This window comes from Archocentrus centrarchus, chromosome 12 (genome assembly GCF_007364275.1).
Source record: "Archocentrus centrarchus isolate MPI-CPG fArcCen1 chromosome 12, fArcCen1, whole genome shotgun sequence".
Taxonomy (NCBI): domain Eukaryota; kingdom Metazoa; phylum Chordata; class Actinopteri; order Cichliformes; family Cichlidae; genus Archocentrus; species Archocentrus centrarchus.
In genome coordinates, this window is record NC_044357.1 from 16,497,132 (window position 1) to 16,515,160 (window position 18,029).

Here is an 18,029-nt window from a genome sequence, read left to right on the forward strand (position 1 = left end):
TCTTTTTTAAAAAACTTTATTGATAAGTAGACATTAACATGACACTGCATGAAAATATTTAAAGTATAATAAAATAGAAAACAAATCATGGGGGGGGGGGATACATAAACGCGGAGAGTTAAAAAAAAAAAAAAAAGAAAAGAAATTATTATATTTAGGAAATATACAAGACAATGTGCAAGAATTCCTTTTACGTTCAATTGAAGCAAGAATAAATTTAAATTAGCTAAAATATATATTACAGGAGGAAAGCGCGTAAGAGAAATGAGGCGCAGCTGGCCTGAAAGACCGCTGTCAGGGCTACAAAAAACTAAATCTTGGTTGTCACGGCAACGTTGTGTATGAGCAGCCAAATGAGTGAAAGTAATTCAGGGCCGGACCACCTTTAGCTAACTTGTCTACACTGGAAAATAATGGGAAGAGAGAAACGGCGAGCTAATTCAGTGAAGGTCTGAAGCAGTGAACCCGAGCAATGTCAAGTAATAACCTGCCACCGGTGCGCTATTTGCCACACTGGACCAGAGTAGGACGTCTGGAGAAACCTTGCTCGCTACGACGTTTACCGGCTAACCCTGACCAGCAGCTGCCGCTACCTGCAGTCAAGCCAGCGGGGGGAGCTGCGAGCGAAGCGGCAAAGATGTCCAGTCAAAGCGGCGGCACGGACCTCCGGGTCGCTTCACTGCAAAGGAACATCCAGTTCCTGCAGCAGCAGCACAAGGAAACTCTGGAGAAGCTCCATGCAGAGATAGAGTACCTCAGACGGGAGAATAAAGGTGAAGAAATACAATGTATTCATAAATGCACCATTTAAATGTGCAATATAATGATTTGGAAAGGTAAGTGAGTAAACCTCAGGTGTTCTGTAGCAAAAAAAAAAAAAAAGTGGATGCAGAGTGCTTTGTGAAATGAAGGAAGTAAAACTAAGTTTCATTTTCATTTAGTTAATGCCCTGATTTGGCCTTTCTGAGACCTTTTCACAGTAGATAGATAGCGTACTCAATTATTCCCTTTGGGAAATTTGCAGCGTTATGGCATTCATCTAAACCAATTTCATGGCCCAGAAGGTCAAACAATTTATACAAAGAATTCACAACTCTGTGAGTCTTATCTCCTGCTAAGGTGCCGACAACACAAGGTCAGACTAGGTGTGGGGGTCCTATAGCAACTCCAGGGTTTGGCTTTGGTGGTTTCTCAGTGGGGGGTGGACAGATATCTGGTGTCACTTTGCAGAACAGGTCGCGTGCTTTTCCACAAAATACTGTAGCATCTCATCACCCGCCAGGAGACTCCCCAGTCTTTGCACCATTAAAGGCCTGTTTCACCACACACACACACACACACACACACACACACACACACACACACACACACACACACACACACACACACACACAGTACACTAAAATTCTGTCATTGTGAATGTTGCAGAGTTGAAGTATAAGCTGATTATGGAGCCTCCTAAGTCAAGTAGAAAAGGTAAGATGTCTCAACCAAGCACAGCTAATGAGGTTTTCATTTAGTTGAATTTCAATGTGCCAGATAAACATAATGTCTGATCCTTCTTGTCCAACAAGTGGCACACAGTCGACGAGAGCTAAAGCCGCCCACACAGGGCAGTGAAACCCATAGTGGACTGTACCTGGAGGAGCCGCTGCAGGACACGCGACCCTTGCAGGACCAGGCTCTCAGGTGAATTTCAATCTAGCCAACACCCCCCTTCCCCCCAGCTCAGTATTTACATGAAGTGATTATATTTTTAAATAATTTTGTATTCCTTTTTTCCCCCAAGCTATGCACGCATGGATATAATGACATGACAGCCATTCATTGATACCTTACTCAGCTCAGATACTCAGATAAGCTCAGATAACACAGTGCAGGAAGGAAGCCATTAAAAGCAGCAGAACATTCAGTTAAGCTCTGTTTTTAATTACTTTAGAGAAAAACAAGATGTCAGACCTTTCAACTCATATCAAATAGTGATGTAGGTACACGTGTATTAAGTGGCATATAAAACAAGTGAAATGTAGAATTATCACTATCAACAGCAATCGCAGAGAACATGTGGATGTGAAGCATGTAAAGAAGCATTTATTCTTTGTGGCGTAGATGAGGTGCTGGAAACATCCCTCAGAGATTTGGGTCCATATTGACCTGATAGCATCACATAGTTGCCGCAGATTTGTCAGCTAAACATCCACGATGACACTCTCTTATTCCACCACATCCCATGAGATGCTCTTCTGCATGACTTGGTTGTAACAGATAGTTATTTGTGTTACTGTTGCTTCCCCATCAGCTCAAAGCAATCTGGGCTTTCTCTTCTGACCTCTGACATCAACAAGGCAACAGTTCAATATATATATATATATATATATATATAAAACAATAAGTCATGCCAAGCAGTGACGTGCAGTCAGGGGAGGCAGGTGAGGCACGGCCTCACCTGTCATCGTGGAAATATAAAATTAAAAAATAAATTAAATGGTTATATTCATTCAGTGATTTGTATTTTAAAGTTCTTTTCCATTTAACTACACCATTTTTAGATTAGTTTTTTCAAAATCGCTGAATTTTCGCATTTGCCGGTCAAATACTAAGAGACGAACGGTGAGGCACCAGCCCGGCGAGCCGCACCACGTATTGCGCAATCCGTGGTGCGGCTCAGTATAGTCATTGCCCATGACTACTAACTGTGCTGGCATGCTATGCAGTGAGACCGGATTACTTTCCCTTTGCATGTGGCTATTAAAATGTTCTAACACTTTTACTATATGAACTAAATTTCCTTATTTTAGCTGGTGTATATAATGCACAGTTTTTTTTTTTGTTTTTTTCATTAACAACTGTATGTGTGTGTAATGCATTCTTGTGTTGAGCGATCATGAAACTGCTGCGAAGAGACACTAGGTGAGGCACGCAGTTCTCGTGCCTCATGGTAGGGGGCGCTGGTGATCCCAGGGACTACGACTCCTCGGCGGCAAGCTACCATAAACAGTTAGCAAGGCCAGTTAGTTTTTCCTGTTGCTTGGCCTTATGTTCAACATGGAAGATTACATAACTCAACTGAAAGAATTTTCTAAACTGGACTTTCAATCGAAGCAGAAGATAATAATTAAAGGAAGACCAACACCGGAGCTAAAAGGTTTGCTTCAGACTATGTTAATGTTAAACAAAACAACTGTTGCCAATCAAATGGTGAATAAGCTATGTTTGTAAATCTGATGTGATGACGTCAGTGCCTCACCAGTCACGACCCTCACCGCACGTCACTGATGCCAAGAGATGCAAATGTCATTTTGTTAGTTTTATAGTATTATAAACAAATTAAGCATTTCCAAAGGTGGCATAAAGAAAATGTCCTTTTATTGCCAAATAACAAAAATCAGGTCTTGTTATGCAAACAGACCTACGAATTCACAACCCAAACTGCCTTTAACAGGTTGTGTGTTGCCTAACTGACATTATCTCATTGACTTGCAGTACCACTGGGGCGTGCACTGAAATTCTGGACTCAGCCAGACAAGACCATGGCACAGAGATGAAGGAGCACCTCATCTCTTCTCTGCAGCCTCTGCGAATTCACATCAGTTCCTCCCATCCGCCACGGGCTCCCACACTACAGGAGTGTCAGGTCATCATCCGGCAGCTTTACAATGCTAACAGTTTACAGTCTCAGGAAGTAAGTACCTGAACGACAGCACTTACCTATACAGTGATCAAGAAAGGAAGAAATGCAGTATGTTATAGCTTCAGTACTTGAAGTACTACCCTGTGTCATCTAGATTATACGTGTGAAGACTCTGCTTAGAGATATTTTTTCAAGCAAGAAAATCACCCCAGAAAACTACACTGCGGCCAAGGCCTGCCTTTCAGAGGGAACTCGGTGAAGTGACGTTATCATTTTCATCAACATTCAACAGCACACAATGGCCTTCAAAGTAACAACATTCTGATAACAGTTTCTCTTTTTCTGTGTATGTTTCAGCACATCTTTAGAAGATAACAAATTACCAAAACTTGGTCTTCAGTCATTCCCAGAAAAAAAGTATGTAAATTTGTCTGATTTTGTATCCTGTCACAGTTTACACAACAGATTCCTTAAAGCCCCATCGTGCTGCTTTTCACAAACGTTGGTTGCTTAATAGCCCAAAGCTGCCTTTTGTAAGAGACATTGAGGTTTCTGAGTCAAACAGCCCAAGTGAGTTAGTCACCCGAGTCAAGTCCACATATCCTTTCACAGGTATGGACCCTCTCAATCTGGGGTGGTCCTCCCCGCACTCAAACCGAGCCTCAGCTCCACCACTGCAGAAAGACAGAGGAGGTCCCGCGCCGTGCAGAGAGACCGTTTCAGAAGGACGGTACGGTGACAGGATCACAGCGACCACGCCATAAATCATTGTTCTGACAAAACAAATGATTATATAATGAATTAAAGTATTTCTGATCTATGATGTTTAATGAGGTTTTAAAGTTGACCAGGATAGACTGATTACAGCAGGCCTTGCACAACTGGAATTAATAAGATCAATGATGGCCCAGTTTGATTACCTCTCCCAGTAAGTCACGACTGTGTGAAACAGCCGGCCCTCCCATAAGTGGAATGCAGCCATCATTAACACACCTGTGTGTTTCCTGCTGTGGCATGTCAAAATGTCTGCTGTTAAAGAAGGCCTATACAGGCATTTCATTATAGCAATTACTGCTCATTAGCACAGGTAATATGCACAGAATAGCGCAAATAAGGCCTGGATCTTTTAATTTTGCAGGGAATAATGTTTTTTTTTTTCTCCAAGTATTTTATGATATTTTTGGCTTACTTGATTTTACCACTACAAGAAAAAAGCAAACTTAAAAGCACCTTTTGCACAGGAGACACTTTGTGTTAAAGCCACTTTTTGTATCACTCAAAACACTGTGGAGCAGTGTACTGATTTAACTGGCCAAGCATTAGTAGTTATGCATTCACACTTTGAGTGCAGGTATAAGAATTACACAAAGGGAATAAATTGCCTCTACACAAAATAGTGCTGTTCTTTTGTGTTTTTCCCTCTTTGCCTGCCTCTTCAGAATGCTTTCCTTTTAGCAAGCTAAATTTATGAAGAGTTATTTGGAGTACTTGATGCTGAGTGTTGTATAAGACATTCTATGACACAAAATAGGCATCCTGCCTTAAGTAACTGTGTTATTGCTATGTTACCGCTGGTTTCCAAGCTCATACACCACTGCAACCCACGGGTTTGCCAGTTTAAGAGAAGTGAAATATCGCTCTTGATCGGTGCAGACTTGCCAGACCACGCAGTTTACCGCGGTACCACGGAGATTTAACGTGTTAATTTCTTTGTTTATCTGGCGTATTAATTTTTCACATCTGTTTAATTAATCCCAACAATGATCCCGCTTATATGGTTTATGAGTCATTATTTTGTAGTTCACAGGCTACGTTCCCTTTATTCTTTCTCTTTCGAAGAGCCCTGGCCGGCTTCTGTAGTGGTTGATTCATGTATAACTTCCATATCGCGCATACAGATTTATACTACAAACGCTGCATAAAGTTGAAAAGAATAAAATAAGCAAGCAAGGGCCCTCGGTTGTCTTTTTTTGAACCTGCATGTCATGAACTGCTTCACTGAAAACAAGGAAGTTAAAATAAACCAAAAAGAGAATTGGCCACTGGACAAACTTTGTCAGTGTCAGTTCCACTACATCACACCGTGGTCTTTATTAACTCGTCACTAACCGTGTGTGAAAATAACTAGCGAGAGTCATAAAGCATAGAAGGTTAAAGTAATGCTCGAGAGTTAAAGTAATGCTACATGTTATTACAAGAAACAAGATAAATGTGGTTTCTTAAAGTTTTAGAAACACTATGAGGAAGTGGCTTATTTAAAAACATGTAAACCGAAGAAACACACTGAAATAAGAGGAAGTTGTGAAGTGGGTGAATACACTTTAGAAGCGTTTACTGTAATAAACATTATAAATACAGTCAGTAGGATTTGTTTGAAATGACACTGCACACTGCAGCTTAATGCAATACTGTAAACAATAGTGTAAAAACACTAAATGGTCCACAGATGTATGAAAAAGAAAGAAATCAAGCACCTGGTGTAATTTGGTGTAATTTGTAATGGACTGTATGGATAAAGAATTGAGGGATTTTATCATATAATCATAGGATATATTTGGCTGACAGTTTAAAATGAAAACGGCAACATTTAATTGAGATTGTTAGCAAACTTAGAAGTTTCAAAGACAGGGCTGACCCTGCACCAGAATTTAATGGGATCATCCTCTCAAAACTTGATTTAGATTATAGTTATTTGCAGTTTGCATGGCTGCATTGGAATTCCTGTGTCTGTCGCTCAGGATGCATGAGCAAGAATACATATTTGGTCAAACCGTAAAGAAATAATAACACTGCACAAGAGCTGGAGAAGGACTGTGTGACTGTGTGTGTGTGTGTGTGTGTGTGTGTGTGTGTGTGTGTGTATACAGTGTTGCCATTCTCTTGGTACTGTGACCAACTTCTGACTGGTCACATCAGTCCCCTTGATGGTGAAATGCTACAGAGGGGGGGCCCTCTCTCCTCAAGTCCATAATTACTTCTTTTGGTTTTGCTATGCTAAGAACAAGATCGTTTTTCTCTCCATAATCGACTATTTTGTTCACTAGTTCCTTGTACAATGGCTAGTCCACCTCTGATTAGGTCAAGGGTGGTTGTGTCATCTGCTCATTTAATTTTGAGATTGCAGTCATAAGTAAACCGGCCATCGGGTTTCAGCTAAAGGGAGCAGCGCTTGAAGGTTACTGTGTTGCTGTGAGCTTAACAGAAGCCAGGCACTGGTGTGTGTGAGTGTGTGCGCGCACGTGCGCACACGCGCCACTGGCCTGAGGTCGTTCGTTTTGGTATGATGGGTTTTGTAGGGACTTGTACTACAACAGAGGACTTTACAGAATGTGGGACTGCTGCTCGTGTTAGAGAGGTCTTCAGAATGTCAACTTTGATTAAGTTTAGCCCTGAAGTTTTTGCTTGACCTTGCTGTCACGCAGAGAGGCAATAGAATCTGCTAATAATTAATCTATTGACAGTGGAATGATAGGCAGGCATTGCCTCTTACATGCATCCACTAGATGGTGATGTTTGTGAAGAAACTTTCAATGAGCATCTGTTTTAAAAAAAAGAAAGAAAACAAGGTTAAACAGCAGGTCAGACAGCAGTACTTTATGTCATGACTCGCCCTGCAAAATCACCCAACCCATCTCTTATTAAAAGATTGTCCCAGTTGTATATTTATCAATACCTATGGTTAAATATGAGGTAGAAGCCAGTATGGTCCAACTAAAAAGTAATTCATGTAATAATACTTCCTAAATATCAGCATTTTTACTCATAATTCTGAGGAAACTTATCTGTTGTTGTTTTTTTTTTTTCTTTCCAATTTGTTGCATCATTGCAGCTTTGTGGAAATGTGGGAGTTGGCAGGCTTTAGCCATTAAGTCCCAGTGGGTGCAAATCTATTAACATTCAGACAGTGTTTCAGTGATGAGAGCTGCTCTGTGCCAGCTGTAGCCTCACGAGGCAACGGTTACTGAAAGCTCAGTCACCACTGGGACAGAGCTACTTCTTTACAGATTCTGCTTTTATCACTGAGCAAAAGTTGTTCTGCAAAGCTGAACGGCTCGCCGCACTCTGCGGTGTTCTCAGACGCGTTCTTTTGTTTGTATTACATTCTTCGTCAAAGGCACTGCCCCTTGCATTTCAATTCACTCTCTTGCTCTCTCTGTCTCTCTCTCGCTCTCTGTCTTGCAGCACATTCTGTAACGGTGGGTTGGATGGGTTTGGGGGGGCGCCAAATCAATGTTTCAAAGTTTTGTGCCAGATATTACTTATTATGAGAATGAATGAAGGGGAAGTTAAATAACACCAGGAAATGAAAATGGGGAAATATGTAACATTCTTACTGGTGGTGTGAATTAGTTGTTGACTGAGCAAATATACTGTACCTCTTAACTGTGGTTATGTGGCTAAAAGATGTGTTTTAAAAACATATGACCTGATCACTAAGTTAGTGATCTTAGACTGTTAAAGACAGTTAAAGACACAGAACACAAAAAGATCCAGAGGAAATCCCTAAATACAGTATTCACATTAGAACGTGTTAGAACGGCCTCAGGAGACAAATCTGACTCAGTTTTGTTGTCAGATATGACTGAGTATTTTTATAAGAACTGTAAGAATCAGATCTGCAATTGCTTGCATATTCATATATATATTAATGTTTTCCATTTCCAGAAAAAAGCTGAATTTGATGGGTTTTTTTTTTTATACACCTACACAACTACATGTCAAAGGCAAATATTTGCACTTGGTTCTCCTCAATACTATTTAATATCTATAATAGCTCCAAATTCTAAATATCATCCAGTATTGTGGGGCAAAAGTAGCAGTTAAATTAGCCTGACCACAACCAGCTGTGACTGCCTGGGTATATTTCCAGATAACAATCAAACAATGACAGTGTAGGGACATATAAGTAGAAATCACAAACCAGAATTGCTTTATACTCTGCTGCATTGGTATGACTTTTTGATGTACAATATGCTTGCATTTATTTTAGCTTTACCCATCCTTTAAACTGATTTAAGTTGGGTTTTGTGAATAAACTGCATCTTTCTATTTGAAGTTTTGAAAAGCAAACAAAAAGAATGTGCCTACATAATAGCAGGAGCTTGTAGTTAATAATAATTTTAAAAAATACACTTAATCTGTCTTGACCTGCTCCATATTGCTGTTTGCTCTACATTCCTGAGATGATGGCACACTACTTTATTCCTCTGGCTGTTTCACGGAAACATGACTGACATCTAAACTCTCGCGGAGGTGGGGGGCTGTCCGTGGCTTCACCACACGCCCACCTCCTTCCTTCTCCCGCCTCCCACCCCCCCCTCCGGGCGTCAGTGACGCGCTGATAGAAAGCGGGACCTGCCCTCCCGTCGCCATTTTTCGGCCTCGGTGCTCGCATTTCTGGTAGCCTGCGCTGTTGGGGACGAGCGGAAATAACGGAAAGTATAAAATATAGTAATCGTTAAGCCGAGATCCCTCGTGAGCAGTCTGGGATGCACGCGAGCGCTCCTGTAAACAGTCGCGGGTCCTGAAATGCACGCGCAGGAGACGAGCCGCTGCTGTGAAATCATTTTTTTGTGTGAAGACGTGTTGCGAGCCGCCATTTTTCTGCTGTGTTGCCTCAAAAGTCTGCTCCGACTCGAGAAAGGGAATTCGAAAACCCGTTTCCATGAAGTGTGCCTCTCCGTGAGCTCCAGAAGATTTCATCTGATAACTTCGCGTCCTGCCCGGTGCTACTACTGGACACATTTTGCACATATGAGGGATTATCAGATGTAAGAAAAAAAGAAGGGAGGAAAAAAAAGTGAGGCCACATTTTCCGCTCATAACTGACACTGACTTAAGGAGATACATTTATTAGAAGAGGAGATTGGTGTTTTCTCAGAAGGCGGAACGAAAAGGGGAAGTTTCATTGATCCGTTTGTTGCTTGGGCCTCCGTCAGTGCTTGCCTGTCCAAGGTTTGCTCATTTTTCTTCTGTTTTGGCCCTTCTACCAACTGCTCGGCCGCTGACTGCTGAACACAGGAACCACATTATGCTCCAGAGTTGGATCAAGTCAGCAGCAGCCTGCGCCTGAAAACGTTAGGTTGTTGTTCAAATCAGGTTTTCGGAGCCTGAGGCGTGTGTGAAGAAATCAGTCGAAAACCCCCCTTCCAGGGCGACGAATGCCCTGCGTCTTCCAAATCCTACAGTTTGCTGTGATTGGCCAATTGGAACCACGCACATCGCTTTTAATTTATTCCCCAGCCTGTCTTGTATTTTCTTTTTATTAATTTGTAAGTCTATATTAACTTATTTTTGAACAGAAATGTCAACTGCTCGGTTTGATTCATCTGATCGGTCCGCCTGGTATTTTGGACCCGTGTCACGACAGGAGGCACAGAATAGGTTACAAGGACAGAGACATGGCATGTTTCTTGTTCGAGACTCGTCGACCTGCCCCGGCGACTACGTGCTGTCAGTATCTGAAAACTCCAAAGTGTCTCACTATATCATCAACTCTTTGCCCAGCAAGAGGTTTAAGATTGGCGATCAAGAATTTGAGAACCTCGCAGCTCTCCTGGAGTTCTACAAAATCCACTACCTGGATACCACCACGCTGATAGAGCCAGCCCCCAGGTAGGGTCACCCACCACGCCTCCTCCAGCTACTAACTAGACTGTCTATTTTTATCAGAACTAACCCAGTTTCACTCAATTATGGCATAAAAGCAGCGCTGTTACCATACATCTAGTTTTCTGTTTTGAGTGAGGCCACCACTGGAAAAATAAACCTCACCCAGGATTTGTGGTTTTGCTTTCCAGCCATAACACTAACCTGATATCATATTTTGGTACTTGAGTAGTTGTGCATGTTTACACAGGGGTTTATTTTCACCTATATGAAGCATGTTTATTTTTATGTAAACCTTCATCCACAGTATGCCAGTATTCCTTTTAATAGACACGCTTGTATCTCAGTTGACATTTTGACACACAGCAGTGTGTGTTTATTGAACATTATTCAATAAATAATCTGATTTTCATATGCTGTACGCTTTCACACTGACCAACTTTTCAGGATAACTAAATTATATCTGATTTCTTTTTCTCATTATTTTGATCTTCTAAGGTATCCAAGTACAGTGAGTGCTCCCATCCAGCCCATGGTTGGAGCAGAAGAGAACTTGGAGTATGTGCGGACTCTGTACGACTTCACCGGTAGTGATGCTGAGGACCTTCCCTTCAAGAAGGGGGAGATCCTTATCATCCTGGAAAAGCCGGAGGAGCAGTGGTGGAGTGCCAAGAATAGAGATGGACGTGTCGGGATGATCCCTGTGCCCTATGTGGAGAAAGTGATACGACCTCTGCCCCACCTTGGCCAGCCTTCTCATGGATCGCGCAACTCCAACAGCTACGGGATCCCTGAGCCCTCCAATGCTCTTGTTCACGCCTATGCCCAGCCCCAGACACCTTCTCCAATGCCTGGCACACCTGGAGCAGTTATCGCTCCTCTACCGTCCATGCAGAACGGCCCTGTCACGGCAAAAGCCATCCAGAAACGAGTGCCCTGTGCCTACGACAAGACAGCTCTTGCTCTAGAGGTATTATAAAGTGGGATTACAGTTGATCTCACCTGTTTGTTTGTTTTTTTTTGTTTTTTTTTGTAAGAGATCAGTGATTTCATTATGCTCATTTTATAAAGAATAGATATTGTAGTTAAGGTATTCACTTTCCATAAGTCACACCAAAAGACTAATAATCAGAGTGCAGTTTTGCTGCATGCTTAAACCAGGTCCTTCCTGTTTGTTTGTCAGAATAGAAAGTGCATTATTATAGCACGAGTAAACGGATAAGGTCTGCGTTAAATTGATCACTGGTTATTAACAACTTCATGAAGATGTTTTGGTTATGAGGTGTAAATACATGTACCACATCTATTTTATTTTCTTGGATAGTTAAAACAGTAATTCTTTGGCTTTGGATTGGACTCTAAGTCAAGTAGATATGTGGAGGGTGCTCTTGGAGAGCTATGTAGTGACTCTTGCAACAGTAAATGATGAATGCAAAGCTAAATGTTGCAGACGTTTTGAGGGTGGGTGGGGACTCTAGTGAAACTCACCACAGCATTGTGGCTTTTTATCAGTTGTCTCTAGCTTGAAGTTGCTAGGGTTTACTCTTAATGCTATCTATCTGTCTGCTAACCTGGAAGCAACTTTGACGAAATCACTTTTGTATTTCTCAGCAGTGTTGGTTTCCACTGTGGTGCACTGTGGCTAATACAGATGTGCTTTGACTGTGGTGACATGTTGAAACATGCAATGTAATGCTCAATATGTGCCTCAGAAATATAGTGGGGCTCCAAAACACTCAGCTCCAAGAGCAGATTGCACTGTAGTGATTTATTTTTTTTTTTTCCCTTCCTTCCCTAAGGGAGGGACAAAAATGGAAGTTACCTTACAATAGCTCCACTGCCATTCACTGACATCAGAGTTTGTAGGTATAAAATAGGCCAGCAGAGATGGATACACAGATATACTTCCTCCCTGTAACTCTTACTTGCACAGAAATGAGTGTAAATTTGGAACATGAGCAAACTTAGTCAGTGGCATTCTTTCTTAAGGTGAAACAGCGCGTCTCCAACACCATCTTCTCTGCTCTTTTCTTTTTTGTTAAATAATTGACAGCTAATAGGAGTCACCTCGAAAAAATGTCCCTAACCTCATTCAAACTGACAGGGTGACACTAGCTGAGGGGATAAACAAGACACATCAGCTGGCCAGTGTCTGCATCCTTCCCGGCATGTCGTCACCCATCTTTTGTCAACACTGAAAGGAGTTGGAGCAAGCTGCCATTTAATAAATGTTCATTTAACCTCCTCTAATAGATAGAAGAGGGGAAGAGATGAGACTGAAGGACGGAATGCACGCAAATGGGCAGTCAAAGTGAGCATGTGGGAACTGAAACTAAGTCGCGACTTTATTTGGCGCTATGTTTTCTTTGTGATCATAGGGTGTAGCAATGAAGTAGATGGTGCTGCAGTTTGAGGACACTTAATAAGAGATGAAATAATTTGTGCTGTATTGACCTACATTATATAGTTTATTAAAAAAGAGGCACCAGTTTCTCAGAAGCATCATCTCATATCAGTACATACTTATTCCTGAAAGGAAATGAATACTGAATGTAACAGGATGTTTATTGGTGCCACCATAGGTACTCATAATTCTTCTCTTGGCCCAAGTCATTAGTCTAGATTTCCCGAGCTTGTCTGACAGCCGTTCAGTTGAACAGCTTTAGATGGTTTGTGCTAAATTGGTGTCAGCTCGATCAAACTCAGTCAATTAAAAAAATTTTTTAATCAATAGCCACCAAAGTCTAACAAAATGCACACTTTCGCCCTTGAAGACACTAAGGTTTTTTTGTTTTTGTTTTTTTTAACATGAGAAGAATAGTGTGTAAATTGTTATTTTTGATCAGGCATAAAGGGATTTATTTAAATTGGCATCAATTGTTTCTCTTCTTCTTCCTTTTTTTTTTTTTTTTTTTTTTGGGTAAAAGTCAAAAACAAATTTACAATGTTGTGTGAATATACCATAACTTTTGCTTGTCGGCTAGTCACGCCTAACTTTAAGTGCTGACTGTGTTCAGGGCGGTTCATCTTAGGTTATGCCATTTCATGTTGTGATCCCGGCTTTTTAGAAATCGCTGCTTCTGTTTGTAGTGACAAGCTTGAACTTAGTGCACAGTCTCGCTGCATTTCAGCTGGACAGAAGTAACAATGCAATCGGCAAAGAAGTGTTGTTTTTTGTTCACACCTAACTCTTTTCCACCAACATGGAGGTACTGTTAACAACTGAATGTTGCATAGTACTACATAAAGAACCAAACAAAATCATGGTAGATGTTACAATCTGCATCATAGGTGAAGTCTTTGACGTCAGTAATTCCAACTTTAGGAACAGAAAATTTGTGGTCCCATACCAGTATGACTTTTTTGGCATCAGCGCCAGTCTATTTAAAAAAAAAAAAAAAAAAATCCCTCCAGTGCAAACTTATGAAACTGTTTCAGGTAGCGTACAGGCAATATTATCTTTGGGGTAGCATTGTTTATCATGTCAGATCTGTTTCTTGGCAGTCTTCTGGGATATTGATGGCTCTACCACCTACTTGCCTTTTCTATTTTGCAATTCCTGACAAGTTTGGTTTGCAATTTGACTAAACCTAGAATCGCCATTTGCCTGTTAACAAAGCTTTGCTGTTCACAGCTGAAAGTCCATGCCTCCTTTCAGTCGCTTCCTACTCTGTGAAATTTGAATTCACATCTGGACATTAAAGCTTGTATAGAACCACCAGTTACATTAACTAAAAATATGCTTCAGTAGTTTTGTGACCTTGCCTGAAATGAGGTTTAATTTAGTATTTACTATTACACACGTGCAGTTTCACAATTCTGTAACTTTATTGCAGCCCAATCATGAACAGCATGTCCTGCATAAGAGTGCTGCACAAATGCCACGATGATTCACAGTAAACCAAAAAAAAAAAGTCTGCCAGGACACAGCTGAAACAGTCACAGATCTCTCTTGTGCTAACGCATCAACGCAAGAACATGATTGGCTAATATGTATCCTGTTCCTGCTGTTGTTTGGCTCTTTTGTAAGCAGGGATGCAACAACCACATTTTTTTTAAATTCTCCACAAAATTCCAGAATGGAAAGTCCTAGAATTCCTGATTTGTATTTCATTGTTATGTCATCTGTTTCAATGTATCCAAATTTCCAAAGTCTTGGGTCTTTAAATATACTGTATAGCAAGTTACAAAAAGCTGGGCCTTAAATGGATATAAATTCCTTAGTAGTTCTAGACAAAGAACCATACCCAGTAACTACACTTAAGCACTACTGAGTCTTCAGTGTAGTCACTTAATTGAGAAAGGAAACGCACCAGAAACTCCCAGGAAGAACTGTCACCAGCTGAAAATGTTCCCACAGTTATTGGTGGTTTAAAATTTGCTTTTACTGAATGCACGTACCTGTTCTTGTTCCGTTGTTTCCTCTGTGTTAGATGGGTCATGGCTTTTAGCAAAAAATAAATAGATTAAATAAATAGATAACCTTTTAAGTTTTGTGGTGTGGCTATTTTGGGGCCTCTAGGGTTCAAGATGCAGAAGCTGTGATTCATGATTTATTCACTGCACATGCTGGCAGATAAAATCAGGTTATATCCTCAATATGCTAGGATTGGATATTTGGGCTGTTTTCCTAATTTGTGTTTTACAGGATTTATATGGCATTCCTTTTTTTTCTTTTTCTTTTTAAAGTAGTTAACTCTTTTTATCACTGTAAATTTAATATATTTGGACTGGTGCTTTGTTTAAAAGGCAGTTATTCAATATTCTTATCAAAACATGCATAATGAGCCTTTTCTGGCTAGAGATTTATACTGAATCCACAAAATGCCTACATTTAAACTTTATGAAATTCTTAAGGTACAATTCTGACTTTTATTTATTAAATAGAAGTGATGACAATCTGTTTTTTAGGACCACATGGTATACTTGTCATTCCAGAGAGGCATCAAGGATTGTCGTTCCAGACAGTGTCCAGAACAGGATGTCTTTGAAGCCTCATTCAGATTGATGCCACAAATGGTGTTACCCCTGCATTGTATTTTTCAATCATGGTTTTGATGATGGTCTTTCCCTCCTAATCCTGATAAAGAACATATGGCTTTAACAGATTGGGGTCACATGCAGTGTCACAAACCCATCTGAGCGACAGCTTGGCGCTCTTCTGTCATCTTTTATACTGTGGTGTAATGTGAAAGTGGAGCTCTGACAATTGGGTTTTATTTTAGAAAGTGTGTATTAATAAATCAGACTGGATGTTCTGTAACCTCAAAGGGTTTATTGTTGGTATTGTTTGGAAAAGGCTTTAGCCACTTAAGAGTTTTTTAATTTTTAATTTTAAACTTGGCCAGTGAAAGGTGTGGTTGTATATGTTTATGCCTAAAATGCTCAAATAATGCAAAAACAATTCCCAGCTATGCATTTACATCATACTGAAAATCTTGTATGTAATTAGGTTGGATCTTACACCGCTCTTCCTGTAACTGGGCTTCCTGTCCTCCTCTCCTCAGGTTGGTGACATTGTCAAGGTTACACGGATGAACATCAGCGGTCAGTGGGAGGGAGAGGTGAATGGACGGAGGGGTCTCTTCCCATTCACCCATGTCAAAATCATAGACCCCCAGAATCCGGATGAGAGTGACTGACCTAGGAATTCGACGGAAGCCTCTCACCAGTATCGCCGAGTTTGCTGGCTGTCTCCATCTTTTCCTGCCAGTGTCACACGGTTATGTGCTTGCCTGCTTGGGGCTGTACCATGATAGCGATTTCCCCACCCCCCCCCGTGTTGTTGCTGGCCTTCGCAAGGCTTTCTGACTGTTTACAGCTCTGGACATTAGATCCAAACTAAAACCTGACCCCACTTTTCCCAGGTCCCTTTTCCTTTATCTTTGTCCCAGGCTGGGTGGCATTTTTGCATTAGTGTCCTTTTAATTTCCAGATCACTGGGCATCAGTGTGAGAGTGTGTGCGTGTATGTGTGTGTTTTGTGTATGTGTGTTCACAACGGATAGTTACCATATTCCCATCACATCTTTTTAAATATTAGTTTTCTCTTAATATTTGTCTTTGGGACTTTTGAAAGTGTTGGTGTGTGCTTGTTTTGTTGATGTGAGGATATTTGTATGAAATGGGGAAAAGAAATGTCCCTATGGACTTGGAGAGCACTGAGGCAATGAGGAGCTAACCAGCCAGTCATGTTATTTCTCCAAACAATCAAGTCACTGTTGTACCTTAAGCATTGCACAAGCACACACTTGTACACATTGGCCATGAGTTGTTCAGGTAGATGTTTTTTTTTTTTTTGTGTGTGTGTGTGTGTGTGTGTGTGTGTGTGTGTGTGTGTGTGTGTGTGTGTGTGTGTGTGTGTGTGGGGTATGGATTGGGAGGAAGTAGAAAGAGATGGGTTTGTAGAGGATTTGGAACATGGTATGGTAGATCTCATTGTCCCTTCCATTCTACACCCTGACTGCCAGATGGCTTATTTATCTAATGTTACTAAGACATGACACAACCATGTGAGTTTTTTTTTTTTGTTGTTGTTGTTGACATGGACAGTGTGGTGACTTTGCATCTCCACATGGTGCCTCTTTACTTATTATTTTGAACTAAACTGATTTTGCTTAGAGAGATCATTGATTATTAAATGACACATTTCCAATTTTTGCATAGGAGTGCCAAGCTTTGAGCACGGTATCAAAAGCCAAATAGCAACAGCCCTGGCCTGTACTTTCCACAAGCATCTGACTACAAGGCTAAAACGTACTAAAAAATGTTGCCGCCACAGTGTGGGGCACGAGGACTAAAGCCTGTTCACTGAGATGAAAAACTCGGTTTTCAGTGGCATAGGTCGGGGAAGGAGGAATGTCTCAGCAAGCCAATGAGATCCCATCAATGCCTTTTCAGAGTAAGATGAGTCTTACTTCTAGTGCATGCAATCCCATCTCTAACACTTAGTTTTTGTTGTGATGATGCTCCTGTCCATGTAGGATTTTTAACCAGCTTTATTCCTCGAGCATTTTGGTCTGTGCGCAAATGCAGAGTAGTAGAAAGAATCGGATGATATTGTGCTGCAGCCGATTCTGTCGAGCCGAGGATTAAACGCCTGTTCAAAAAAGTGCAGAACCCTACATCTCTGCTGTAAAACTAATCGATTTTCCCCCGTCGCTTCTTTTAGTGCTTTCTGTTAAAATCACTGCTAAGCCATTGACTCAGAAATATTGTGAGGCTTTTAGTTGTCCCTCTTCTTCCTTTTCGGGGAGTTTGTCGTAAGCTATAAAATCAAGCATTTTTGTTAATGAGTGATGTTATTAAAAGTAACCACGGTGAAATTTAAAAAGGGAAAAAATGCCTGCTGGTTGCCTCTGTGCATGACCTCTTGGCCAGGGAGATTGTTTGTTTTTTTTTTCCTTGCCAAATGCTGCTTGATGTCATTAAATTCCTCATTAAATACAAGTTTCTCTCTTAAGCCCACCTGGTGTGTGCAGACACACCAGTTTGGGTTTTCCTGGTCAAGCTTAATGAAATCTACTAATTAAGCAATACATTCTGATTATGTCCCTTTTGACATGAATTTGCTTTTCTCATGCTTCGGAGTTATTTTGTAATGGCATTAACAGTATTACTGTGCTCTTCATATTTTAGGAAAGCTTGTCTTTTACTTAAAAATTGAAAGATTGTGCCTTTTATTTTCTTATACCATTGACGTGTTAATATTTCCCATGGTTAACACCTGTGCTGGTAAAGGCCCTTTATGTAAATAACAAGTAAATAAAATGTTTACTTCTTTAAGTTGC

At 40.8% G+C, this 18,029-nt stretch overlaps 2 protein-coding genes across 2 annotated transcripts; both read left to right on the forward strand.

Annotated features, from left to right (window-relative positions):
* The first annotated feature begins 279 nt into the window (after window positions 1-279).
* Window positions 280-5,089, forward strand: ccdc74b (coiled-coil domain containing 74B). Its single transcript, XM_030742452.1, has 7 exons — window positions 280-773; window positions 1,429-1,476; window positions 1,575-1,689; window positions 3,484-3,682; window positions 3,786-3,886; window positions 3,989-4,048; window positions 4,244-5,089. The coding sequence occupies exons 1-7, from the start codon at window positions 473-475 to the stop codon at window positions 4,368-4,370; spliced, it is 951 nt and encodes a 316-aa protein (XP_030598312.1). The 5' UTR covers window positions 280-472; the 3' UTR covers window positions 4,371-5,089.
* Window positions 5,090-8,980: 3,891 nt separating this feature from the next.
* On the forward strand, window positions 8,981-18,029 carry crkl (v-crk avian sarcoma virus CT10 oncogene homolog-like). Its single transcript, XM_030742453.1, has 3 exons — window positions 8,981-10,246; window positions 10,739-11,210; window positions 15,748-18,029. The coding sequence occupies exons 1-3, from the start codon at window positions 9,936-9,938 to the stop codon at window positions 15,880-15,882; spliced, it is 918 nt and encodes a 305-aa protein (XP_030598313.1). The 5' UTR covers window positions 8,981-9,935; the 3' UTR covers window positions 15,883-18,029.

Coding starts and splice junctions, on each gene's coding strand:
- ccdc74b (XM_030742452.1), top strand. CDS start 473: ATGTCAAGTAATAACCTGCCACCGGTGCGCTATTTGCCACACTGGACC. Junction 3,683..3,785: donor ACAGTTTACAGTCTCAGGAA/GTAAGTACCTGA, acceptor TGTGTCATCTAG/ATTATACGTGTGAAGACTCT. Junction 4,049..4,243: donor CAGTCATTCCCAGAAAAAAA/GTATGTAAATTT, acceptor ATCCTTTCACAG/GTATGGACCCTCTCAATCTG.
- crkl (XM_030742453.1), top strand. CDS start 9,936: ATGTCAACTGCTCGGTTTGATTCATCTGATCGGTCCGCCTGGTATTTT. Junction 10,247..10,738: donor CTGATAGAGCCAGCCCCCAG/GTAGGGTCACCC, acceptor TGATCTTCTAAG/GTATCCAAGTACAGTGAGTG. Junction 11,211..15,747: donor AGACAGCTCTTGCTCTAGAG/GTATTATAAAGT, acceptor TCCTCTCCTCAG/GTTGGTGACATTGTCAAGGT.